The 12,857-nt window shown below is 41.4% G+C and overlaps 1 protein-coding gene across 4 annotated transcripts in view; it reads right to left on the bottom strand.

Annotated features, from left to right (window-relative positions):
• Positions 1–12,857, bottom strand: part of QSER1 (glutamine and serine rich 1) — a 564,431-nt gene that overhangs the window by 473,072 nt on the left and 78,502 nt on the right. For all 4 annotated transcript variants that reach the window (XM_069223515.1, XM_069223516.1, XM_069223517.1 and 1 more), the window contains exon 3: positions 3,054–3,209. In XM_069223515.1, the coding sequence (XP_069079616.1) occupies positions 3,054–3,209 (156 nt within the window). The remainder of the gene's footprint in view (positions 1–3,053; positions 3,210–12,857) is intronic.

Raw genomic sequence — 12,857 nt, 5'->3', positions numbered from 1 at the left:
GCAGTGATGGACCACCAGGACCAACCGCACTGACCTGGGCAAGGTCTTTCCTTCATCACCTCAATGAATGATAGACCTTGAGCTAGGATTTTAAGATGTTCACTGTGAAGCAAAACAAATAATAATTGACACCCACAGAAGTGAGGGTTCCCTTGAAGTATTTCTGTTACTGCCTCCTATCGCTGCTGGGAGGTCTATTTGGTGTTGCTTAGGCAAGAAAATAGCTAGTGACATGGCTATCTCTCTCCCACTTAATCTAGCATTAAAACATCACCTGTACCAGGAGCAAAGTGCACATTCCCGTTATAAGGAATTGCAATATGTAATGAGCCTACTAAATACAAACAGGCGAGCAAGGACAGGCTTTTCCAAATACCAAACCACCAGGATAATGGCTTTCACTGCTGTGTTCACAAATTCACATGCCATATTGTTTGCACAGTCTACTTAGAATTGTACCATCTCACACTGCACCAACTGTTCTCTTTATTCCCATCTGAAATTACAATTGTGGATTCATGTTCTCTTTCTGCATTTTTAGACTGTAGTCTCTATAAAAAAAACTGCATCTCACCAGTCCAGATGTAAGGGATATTTGGGTAATGTTTCTTTTGTGTTGAGTTAATAAAAGCCTCCTCTGATCTCGAGCTGCAGAGGATGATGCAGAGCCATTACTGTGGTGATCTTATGTTACTGGTTGCTTGTAACACACATATACACAAAAAGCTACTTGGCTCTAAAGATCAAGCTTGGACCGCAATGTGAGACAAGGCAACAGGAAGTTATTGTGTATACAGAAAAGTTTGGAGAAGTTTCCTGATTTTAAGCACAAACTGTTCACCTCAGACAGACTAGGGGAGTGAATTCAATGTTAGATAAGCAGCAATGAAAAAGGATCTTTCATTGCAAACCACAGTGCAGAACTTGGGGACAGAAAGAAGGAACAAATTTACAGAGTGAAGGTCTCTATCAGGTTCTTACAAGTGAACCATATCAACCATACATTTATCAGCCATAAATTCTGGATTTCTTTGCAATATTGTTCTTCCAGCAATCACTGAGGCCTTGCAAAAAGGGTCTGTTGTGGATCGGAAGCCAGTGCAGCCATTTGATCACATCTAGTCAAGCCATGGATCAGCCGGATGCAGGGCTCCGAACCTTGGAGGCGACATCGATGTTGTGCTGCCAAACAGATAGTGTTTTGTTAGTGAAGTCTAAACTGGACTAAAACAAATGCTGTTTTTCTAAAAAAAAAAAAAAACTGGAAAATGATTTGCTGAGCCTTTACTTTAATGTTTAGGAAACTGCAGCAAACTGGCATTTCAGGGAAAAATTGGAACAGAAATTAATACCCAAATTCCGTACTGTAAGGCAAGGGGCCTTACAGGGAACTTAGGATCAAGTTCTGTGAAAGACTCTTTAATGGTCAAAAGAAGATCGATCATAGATATCCGCTATCAGGTCACATGAAACAATCAATCAGCAGACACAGATAATCTTGGCAAACTGAGTTAAAACATTTTTTGGCATACATGTAAAAGCATGCTTCGGCTCAAAGGAGTAACTTGGCTAGAGGGTGCCTAAAGATGTTAAAATGTTTTTAGCACGACGCTGTCTAAAAATGTGTAACTTTTAAATGGGAGGCAATGAAAGAATACTTACTTACAGACAGAAAATACTGCTGATACATCAATTTGTGGCGCTGTCGTACCACACGTTATTCCCTATTATGGACAGGTGCTATTACAAGTTATTCAAAACACCAAGACTTTGACTGCATAAAGCCATTTTAAGTGCACTTCTCTAAAACTAAAGGGCAATTGATTTCTCTTGCAAAACCTAATCTACTATTTATTGCTTTGGATTTTAAAAAATGTCTTAGATAACGAATCCTGAATGCATGATTCTCTTCACGTATTAACAATGCAACCCAGCAAAGGCTTACACAATTTCTCAAAACCCGGGCACTTTCCTATATCTTCCTGTCTTTTAAATTCCTGCTTTTGCATCTTATCTATAAATACTGCTTAATGCAGTTGTTGAAACTGCATCTGCAAGTGCAGAGTATTTTCTTGATATTAATAAAGTTTTTTTTTTTTTTTTTTTTTTTTTTACAGCCCACTACTCTAACCATATTTAATTAAATTTACATTGTTGTACCATCAGTGAAAGACCGCTTATTTAACTCTGATGACGTTTCTGAAATAAAGAGCTACTTGGGTTAAATGAGTTTCAAAACTAGTGCAGACTAGCATCAGTGTATTTTTGCCACAGGGCCCTTGCTAATAATTTAGGAGTTTTTTCAAATTTTGACTGTGGATTGTCCAGGTATGGTTTCATGATGCTGATAGTCCGGGAAATCCCAACTATGTGTTGGTCACTACGATGCTGGATGAGTAAAAAGCCAGTCTTGTATTCCCTGCAACTGTGCTCAGATTCAATACATTTCCATCAACAACCATGTAAGCACAGCATTCAAATCAATGTAAAGCATATAATTATATTGAGTATCAAAGCTGGGAGCTGCCTTAGGCTGAAAAATTTGAGTAACGATAAAGCTTGAGAAAATGAGGCAAACAGAAAAGCTACTGTGCTCCAGGATTAATAGGACACTCAATAAAGAGCAGAAATTGAGAAAGTCTTGGTAAGCCCAAGAACGTTATGGCCACTGACCAACCGCATTGTCTTTCTGCCCTAGGCATCTTGGTGGACTGAAGAGCCTGGTGCAGAAGCTTGAAACAATGAGCAACAATAGTAATATCTTACGTCACTGACTGCGCAAAAAGGGTGGGTAATCAGGCCTCTCCAATATAACAAAACAAACATTGTTATTAACTGCCCGTTCCCCGCTCCTCGCCCAAACCTTGACAAGGATCCGTAAAGATCATAATCACTCACAACGAGTATAGCTCTAAAGCAGTCTTTCTCCACTTTTTCAGTAAAACGAGAGGCAAAGGGTTCAAGATGCAGACATGACAAATATGACTGTGAAATGTTCATCACTACTTATTGCACTAAAACATAACATGAAATTAAAAACAAAAAAAGTATACCTGTCTGCCATGATGCAGCCCTAAACTGTGGCAGAAGAGTGGCTCCTGAAGATGCAGCAGTGCGAGATTCAATGGCAGAGAGAAAATTCATAACTGACGTTTCTGTAGTGTTAATGCCAGCACCATGTAGGCTAGTATCAAATATTCCAGCCAGGCCTGCTTACACAAAAAAGAAAATGAATTACAACCATAACATTTTCTGTCTCACACAACAGATGTCCAAGAATGTTGCTAGAGAACTACACAGCGCACACTTTGCAATGATTCTGGAAATACAATGTAAAGCACTGAGAAACACAATCAAACCTTACCTAATCTAAAATGCTACATCACGGTATACTTAGTGTATAAAGAGACACTCAAAAATGCAAGTCATGCTAAACAGCTGGGGAAGGAGCACTGAAATGGGCTGCCAGGCTGATAGCAATGGGGTACACATGGCGGCCATGCTTCCTTTCAGCTAATGGATTCAAGTGACATCTAAGCGATTTCAATCTGCCTAAAGCTGCTACCGAAGTTAACTGCCTTTTCAAGGATAATGTGGACAATTGTATCTTTTATATTTTGGGGACAACAGTTACAAACAACAAAGTGCCCCCAAGTAAAAAACCATAAGGTAAACTTACAACCAACTTGATCAAATTTACTTAGCTGTAATGAGAGGTCCGCAGTGAAATATCATTTGGATTTTCAAACTTGCTGAAATACGCAGTACTGTTACTGGAAGATCACAGTTGAAGCCACAGACTATCAATCAAACGTTCTAGCTTAATAAGTGCAAACAATTTATAATATACTAATGACATCAAATTTCACGTAACTTTGCCTCCTCACCACAACACCATTCAAGTTTACCTGCCGAGTCGTGTGAGAATTCAGTGGCATTGATATTAGAGAACTAATGATAGTTGGAAGCATCTTTTTTCTACAAGGAAAACAACTGGTGGTGTGGCTTGTGGGTCAATATGAAAGATGTAACGAAGGCTCCTGCCAGACCCAAATGCAATCCTACCTCATTTGGATACCAAACTAATGCCATATGCTAAGGGCTGCCTCTGCAGGGAAGGACTGAAGGTCGAACAGTGCAGGCCAGCTCTCTGTGCAGAGTGTGAAACAAGTTAAATGGCGGGGTCTGGGCCACCAGTAGAAAAGAGCAACTCCTGGAACAGGCTGGGAAGCGATGAGCACCAAAGCAGTGAAGAGGGTTGGCAGAGGAAGAATGCCAGATTTGACAGGCTTTGCAACATGCTGCAACAGAAGACATGGACGCACTGGGGGGCACTTGCACCTCAGTGGGTTGCGCAACAGTGCACCAGCAGCACTATGGCTGCTGGCTGCGGCAGCCCACCCCCAGCCTCCAGGGAGAAGTATGTGGTTCTCCTATAACTACTCTTGTACTATTCTTAAATAATTTGGGGGCAGCATGCCGGGTAGTTGGCCTAGAAAAAGGAAAACGGGATAGAAAGCCCAATGCGAGCACTGCTAGGCAGTTGAGGAGCAGGAGGCAACAGAACTCTGGCTACAGACCACAAGGCAGGTACTTTGATCACCCAAGCAGTGAAGGGAGATAGCAGAGTGAGAGGTGCAAGATTTGCAGACCCTGCAACATGCCACAACAGAAGACCTGGTCTATCTCCAGAGACAGAGTAGACACATCAGGAGGCACTTGCAACTCACCCATGAAGAAACAGTGGGCGGGCAGCACTAGGGCTAATGGTTCGGGTGGCGCATACCCAGACTTCAGGGAGAAGCAGGTGGTTCTCCTATGATTACCCACGCACTTTACTTAAATTATTTAAGTTGAGGGCTGAGTGGTGGGCCAAGAAGAAGGTAAAGTGGATAGGGTGCCAGATGCGAGCACTTCTGGGCCATTGAGGAGCAGGAGGCAACAGATCTCTGGCTACAGAGCACAAGGCAGACCCTTTGGTCAATTACCACCTGGAAGCAAAGTGGGCAGTTGTGTTTTGGGACAATCAGAAAGACTGCGCCAGGACCACTTTCGGAGCAGCATCAATGGCCCTGGCATAGAGGGCCCTTTGGGTTGGGACCGAGGAACACCAAATGTGAGAGAGTAACCTTCAACAGATTTCTAACAAAAGGACAGCAGGAAGGCTATGGAAAATTCACAGGAACCCTCACTCCCCCCCGCCGGAAAAAGCACTATCCCAGGCATTGATCTGAGGGACCAGGCATTGCTGTCGACTGGTAAAACACGACTGGAGGCTAACAGTGCACCCAGATTACATGAACCCAGCGATAAATAAAAAGCAGGGACTGGACTGGTTGGTGGAACGGTTCCCTCAGACAGCCAAACCTTATGGACCTGCAAGTAAGGTAACAGACCCCCTCCTTCTGTGGGCCTGAGTGAAGCCCAAGATGTGGGGCTGTTTTCAGCCTACCAATTCTTTGACTAAAGAGAATCCCCTCCCCGTAACATTTAACAAGGATGGTTGTTCACAAAGACAACTGAAAGCCAAACATGTAACAATATAACCTTTAAACAGCACCTACTGGACAGCTTTGCTGAGCTAAAGAAGGGAGAAAATGCAACACTTCAAACAGGTGTGCTTACAGAGGGTCAACTATTATCTGTGGTCAGCACCTAACAAAATGGAATCATTATCCTGAATGCATTGTTTGTCTGGAAGGCTCACAGGCAGAAACACATCAAATAGCTGGTGAAAGTAGCTCAGGGGCAAGCACAAAATATCCAAGCATGAAGGTGGACGCTGCTGAGGTCGGGGTGCACAACCGGGCCATCTCACTGGGATAGGAGATACGCTCCTCCAAGAGGCACCTGGAGTAGGAGATACAAAGAGAGTCACAGAAGATCTGTAAATCACACAATTCTCAACCACTACCGGGCAATCAGAATTAGATGGGCTCTGTTCTGGTGCAGCTTCTTCAATACAGGAGGATTCACGGTATGGCGGCAATGCATAGTGAAGCAGAAAATTCCAATTTCAACTGAAACGCATGCCAAAATGTTTCCTGCAACGGGCATGCAAAGAACTGTAGGCAGTGTGCATTCTAGCCAGCACTGAAGAGGTTCATCTGAGGGGTGCACTACAGAGTGAAGATGTCTATAACTACCTTAAGGTGAAGACACCCTTCTAGGTTCACAAGATGATGCAGACTCAGGCTGTCAACTCTAGTGTTCAGAGAGCCTGCCATATGCCTGGAAACCAGCCAGATTCTATGTGCATGTGCCCAGGACCATAATCTCCAGGCTTCTCGACAGAGAAGAGGCCTCGCGCCCTGCTTACTCAAATGCCACATCCTAGTCCTGTTGTCTGTTAAGATTTTGACAGACTGCCTTCAATGGGATGGCAGGAAGGCTTTCAGGGCCAGGTAAATTGCCCAAAGTTCAAACAGGTCAATACACTGAACCTGTTCTCCTGGAGACCAGAGGCCCATGATTACCTGAAAAACAAAAGCCCCTATACTCTGGATGTTCCAGATGCACAACGCACCTCAAGGTGGATGAATTCATCACTACCAAGGCAATAATGCTGAGTAAATAAGTGTGTGTTCTTTCAGGTTGCTGCACAGCAAATGTCCATTAATAGCACCCAAGCGATCAAAGCTGTAGAGGTTAACAAACTTCTGTTTAAATCCACTGAAATTTTTGTTTGTCAAGGGTGAGCAACCTTATTGTGACAGTTCATAACAGCGGCAGACACCTAGCAAGCTATAGTATGTTTAGATTGTGAATACACTCTTCTAGGAGCCCTGTGGGCTACAAGTAATTTACTTTTGGAATTTGCTTGTTCTGTCAATGTAAAATAGACATCATTTAAAGTTTAAGGTATGGAGTGCTCCTTGTGCTGCAGTGTTTGGCTTTTTTTAAGGTTGTTTCAAGAATTTTAGGTTCATTTATATGAGAAAATGTTGGTACTTTAGGTAAAAAGTCCTTAAAATGACTCATCATGGAATTGTAGGTAAGGTTCTTTTATGTAGTCTTGAATTTCATCTACTCTTCTCACAGAGGTTAATGGTAGTATAAGTGCGAGTTTCCATGATTGAAATTTAGTGGCCAGTTTATGTACTGATACGAACAGCCTTTTCACGTTGAGAAAGTATTAAATTGCCAATGAAATGGTGGTTGTTTTGCCAGGGAGAAACCTCTGAAGAGCCTTTAAGAAACTTCTTTATAATCCTGGTGGACCAGAGAGGAAGCTGATCTTGTCCCTTTCTGTGCCTTGAAATAGAGGACAAGTAGACCATCATTGAAGAATGAATAAGACCTACGCTAGACAACTGTAGAAGGTATGGAAGATCTTGATGTGGAGCAAAGGAGACTGGGTGTAAAATGTGTTGGGTACACCTAATGCAGAAACATTGGCTCTGTATGACTTAATTTTTGGAAATGGCTCTAGCTTTAGCTAAAATTTCTCTACGGTCATCTGGAATTTTGAAGTGCTGGAATTCGTATTGTTCAAGAGCTATGCTTATAACCCTAAAGATACTGGGTCTAAATGAAGTACCTGACCATTGCTGTGGAAAAAAGTTTGGAAGTTAGTGGTATAACTTAGTGCTTCTTGTCCTATCGGATCAACCACGCACAATCAACCAATACCGTCTTGGCCATAAATGGGGTTTTAAGATCATCCAGGATGGTTACCTCTCTATTTTGAGCAGGACCTTTGCAATTAGAAAAAACAGGGGGAAAAAGCGGGGAGAAAAGCTAAAGCCAGTGCCCCTGATTAGGTTATCATATATGCGTTCCCTCATGGACCAGTACAGTATGCCTGCTGGCATTATAACATTTCCTGTTCTGCTGTATCGCAAACTGGTTCAGGGTCAGTTTTCTCCAGCGCTTAAAGATCTTGTTCAATTAGATCAGATGTAGTTAGTTCCCATTTGTAGCACACTCTGTATACTCCCCTTAATGTGTCCACCTATCCATGGTCTACTCCCAGAACATGTTCAGCCGGCAGTTGGATGCAGTTTTTGATGGTCCAATTCATTATAGTTTGAACTTCTTCTAATGGGGGGAAGTAATCGAGTTCACCCTTGTTGGTTCAGGCACTACACTGATGTGGTTGGTCCATGCAAATCAATACATATGGTCCTTTTATTCTTGGAAGGAAATACTGTAGACCAACAGCAACAGCTACCATCTCCAGAATGTTGATCACTCATTTCCAGATCTTGAAGGTGTACCCTCCCTCACCACCAGCCCCTGACCATTCAGAGAACCACCTGTTGTCATGATAAAGTCGGACCTTTGTTGAAGTCAAGTCAATCCAGCTCTGGTGTTTGTTTTGAAACCACAATGACAGAGCCTGCTTTATACTCTAAGCCAGATTGATTAACTCTTTGTCAACCTCCAAGTTTGCAGCGATTGTTTATCCTAATTTCTTCAAATGGATGCATATGAAGACTGTAGTTGGGGATTAAATTAATGAAGGGCAACACTATTTCTAAAAGAGGCGTGTACGTTCTTCAGTGATTTTGTTTTGTTTTTGCAAATACTGTGTTAGCTTGATAATCCATGCTTTTCTCTCTTTGAATGGGAATGATTTGCCTGCATCTGGATCCAAGATTGCACCTAGGAATTGTAGCACTAATACTGATTTGTCGTTTTTGAGTGTTAGAACTAATTCTTGGAAAAGTTGCAGTGTAGCCTTCACAGGGGTTTTTGACACCTTGACAGATTTTCACTTGCCTAACCAATCATCAAAGTAGGGAAACAGGTGATGTCCCTGTTTTGTCAGATGTGCTGGTAAAAGGAGCCATGCACTTCCTAACAATTATTTGAACTGTTTTGAGGCTGAATGGGAATACATTGTATTGATATTGGCTGTCCGCCACTTCGATCTAAGATACTTTGTGTGTGTGAGATGGATACGGATATGGAAGTATGCATCCTGTAGGTTTAGGGTTGACACAAGAACCACTACCTACAACAAATGGAGGACCTCTTGTAACGTTTTCATGCAAAATATTTGCTTCTTTAGAAATTGGTTCAATTGGCAGGGATCTAAATCGTTCTCGGTTCTCCTGACTTTTTCTTTACTACGAAAAAGCAAGAAAAGAAGCCTATATTTCACTGCGATTCTAGGAATGTTCTATGGCTCCTTTTTTATTATTAAAGATATTTCTGCCTACAATATCTGTAGATGCTGATTCAGTTCCTTGGATGGATGGTAACACAGGTGAAGGTGATTGCATGAATTGCAATGCGTGCCCAAGATTTATGATATCTAAGAACGATCAGTCTGTTATTATCTTCCTGAACCAGATGTTTAAAAAAAAAAAAAAAAAAAAAAAGGTTTTCTGCCTACAGGGGCTGGAAAATAAGATGTGGTAGCCGTCAGACACTTATCACTGACGTCAGGAGGTTTCTTGAGATTACTATGAATTCTGGGTCTTCAGCGAGGAAGTTGTCTTTGGAGAGACACTGGTGGTGGTGCTCTATGCCAGGGACTGTATGGTGACAGTATAGCTATTGATGCGTCTGGTAGCGTTGGTACCTATGTTCATCTCTAAAAGCACACTGGCTTTTGCCTTTAGTTCCTTGAAAAAGTTGTATTACTCGCTGATTTAACAATCCTAGAGAGTGTGCTGTATCTGCCTTATTTGCTTTAAGCCCATCTTCAACATGCTCGCCAATTAGTGAGTCTCCATCATAAGACATGTCTAAAGTACACTCTGCACTTTAGGTTGAAATAATGTCGCTTTTCACCACCCCATACGTAATACTGTTGCACCAGACAACTGCTTAAAGTCAATTCTGGCAATGTCCACTGAGATATCAAAAATTGCAGAGGAATTTCTTTCACCTTCATGCAAGATGGCTTTAGCCTCAGATCTTTTATCTTCATGTTGTATCTGAAGAACAGTGCAATGTCAAACCACATTTGAATACCGCAGTGAGATAAAACTGCTAAGGCATTAGATGCTTTTATAGTAGTGGTGGCCATTGCCGAAAACCTCTTGCCAACATTATTTAACCTTCTCCCTTCCCTATCTGGAGGGGCAGAATAGATGTGTGAGATCTTTTCGGAGCCACTTGCTTTATTACTGAATCTGTCTGTGGGTGTCCAATAAGGTAGACCCAAGTATCAACAGAGGCTTATTACTTTTTGACTAGCCTTGGAAGAAAAGCTGCTACTTTTGCTGGATTCTTCACTGTTTTGAGACCCCCTGACCACATGTTGTCAATTATTGGGGATTGCTCGAACAGTATCCTTGGTGTCTTTTTGAAATCAGACAGAAGCAATCTGTTTCTTTATCTGGCAGAGGAAAATTGAATCTCTTATATATTCATTCTATTCAGGACTGTTATCAGTAGGGGAAAAGGGTAGAAGCTCCCCTTCCACTTGTACATCATCTGTAAAGCCATAATCATAATACAGAATCATTGGCTCTGTATGAATTCATTTTTGGAAATGGCTCTAGCATTAGCTAAAATTTCTCTACAGTCATCTGGAATTTTGAAGTGCTGGAATTCGTATTGTTCAGGAGCTATGCTTATAACCCTAAAGATACTATGTCTAAATGAAGTAGGGGAAAAGGGAAGAAGTTCCCCTTCCACTTGTACATCATCTGTGTAGCCATAATCATTGTCAGATTTCCATGGCTGTAGAACATGGGAAGCTGCTAGTAAGTGAACTAGATTAGGCAGATTGAGTGGTACTTCTGAAGATGTTCTAGGAGAAGAGGGTTATGTTTGAGGTAATACAACTGGGATGAAGCTGCTGTAAGAACTTGTTTTCTTTAAGCCAATGATGCTGGTTCAGAGATTCATGAGGAATAGTCGGCTAACATTAAATGTACTTTTTTCTTTTACTTCACTTAATGGAACTTGCATCATAGGTTGAGCAGATCCATGTGTGCCACCTTCAAGAGGTTCCTTGCTGTAGCATCATTCTTGTTCATGGTAACACAGGGGTTTCTGTATGTCTGTCATATAAATGTTGAGAATGATTCATTGTCATACCAATCATCATCCGGGTCCTGATAATATACACTGGGTTGAGTAGGGCTATGAGCTAACCCCAAAATACCCTTATCCCTAGAGTGTTTGCATTCAAACAGGTGCTTTGGAGGGTTTGGCAACACCTTACCATGGAATGTTTATTCTGACATTTGCAAAGCCTGGAGATTACAGTTTTTTCATTGACAATAGTGGGGTAATCAATGATGTCATCGGAAGTCACCAGCAGTGGGTCTGTCAACGGTGGTAATTTCAATGGGATAGCCAAAGGTAATGCAACAGTGGCTGACACTGTTGTGGGGAAAAAAAACATAGTAGTTATTTTCATGGCTGCCGACATTACTATAGTAGTTTTTTCATGCCTCCTCGTTGATGGAGAGACGCCTTTGTCAACTGTATCGTTGCTGATGGTTTTGATGACAATGGTATTGTAGTTGATGAGTCTTTAGTGGGAGTATGAGGAGTCTTTGCTTTGGTGGTAGTGGTACAAAGGCTGGTTCAGGTCTTGACTTCCCAATGTGAATTATCTCCTTAAAAAAGGGGACTTTCATCTCCTGGTTTCCTCTGAACCTTTCTACCAGGTTTTTTAAGGTACATGGTTCAGATCTCAAAGATACAGGTTTCTCGCTTCTGAATATACTGTGTTTGGTGTTTTTTCAAAAGATAGTGCTTCTTTAGATGTGACCTTCTTTAACCAAATGAAAAGTCTTTCTCTATCTTTTGAGGTTTTAGGTGAGAAATTGCAATATATTTTGTACTCCTTAGCTTTATGTTTAAGTATGTGGAAAACTGAGGAAAACTAATGATGAAAAATAAAAACCAAGTACAATTTCTTCAATTTTTATAGCCCCATCCAATCTAAATATAACTGATACCCTTCACACCTCAGGTGATTTGAATATCTCTCAAGCAAGTCTTCCATACAATGAACAAGTACAATAAATTGGTAATTAATCTTTACATTACTGTTTGGGAAATTTGCAAACACAAACATGACACAAGCACATGGCATGCAGTTTATCCATACCTCTAATTAATACATTTAGTGACTAAACACAAAGTTGGAGAGAGTGACATTTGGAATGGACAACAACTAAGAAGCTACTTAGGTTGTAAGCTTTATTTCCTTTGGGGAGAAGGGGGGCACTGGGGTTCACAGAAAGTCTACAGTATTAGCTACTGTAGCGATGTATTCGTTTTCGATATTCAGAGTGGACAGTAAAGCCACACAGCAAGCAAGGGAATCAGTTGTGGGCAGAAGGTGAAAAGCACTACCCTTTTCAAGGTAGGATTGCTAGGAGAACACAAGACAATAGTAATATGCTGCTACCATCAAAGGCTAAGGACGCAAACACACCAGTACACCTGCTACCACTTGTGTTTAAGCTAGATATTCACCAAGACCCTTTCATGGCTTTCATCCTGTCCGAGAGGCACTTGAAGAGATAACAGCAAAACCTACATACAATCCACAATGTCTATCCAAAAGCCCCCCTTTTCAAAGGTTCTTTGTGATCTTTCTTTTTTTCTGTGTAGGGGAACAAACATAATAATAGAAACGATTAACCCAGTAGTTAAACACTGAGACTATGTAGCTAGGTATTTTAATTACAATCATATTTTTCCATTTATTAACTTTCATCCATAGTTGTTCTCAGCAGGACTGTGCCAAGACTCTGAACAGAGTCAGGCAAGGCTAGGTGGGCAGCTTGGATTCATCACTATAAACAAAAAGCATTGATTAGTCTGTCAATATAAACAAAAAACTATCACATCATCATTTGCTAAAGGAAGAAGAGGTTCCACTCACTCAATTCAAAGAAGCTCCTTCACTAGATTTGAGACTCCAAAGATGTCTG

Source organism: Pleurodeles waltl, chromosome 3_1 (genome assembly GCF_031143425.1).
Source record: "Pleurodeles waltl isolate 20211129_DDA chromosome 3_1, aPleWal1.hap1.20221129, whole genome shotgun sequence".
Lineage (NCBI taxonomy): Eukaryota > Metazoa > Chordata > Amphibia > Caudata > Salamandridae > Pleurodeles > Pleurodeles waltl.
The sequence above is the reverse complement of the archived record's forward strand: the minus strand, read 5'-3'. Positions and strand labels throughout refer to the sequence as shown.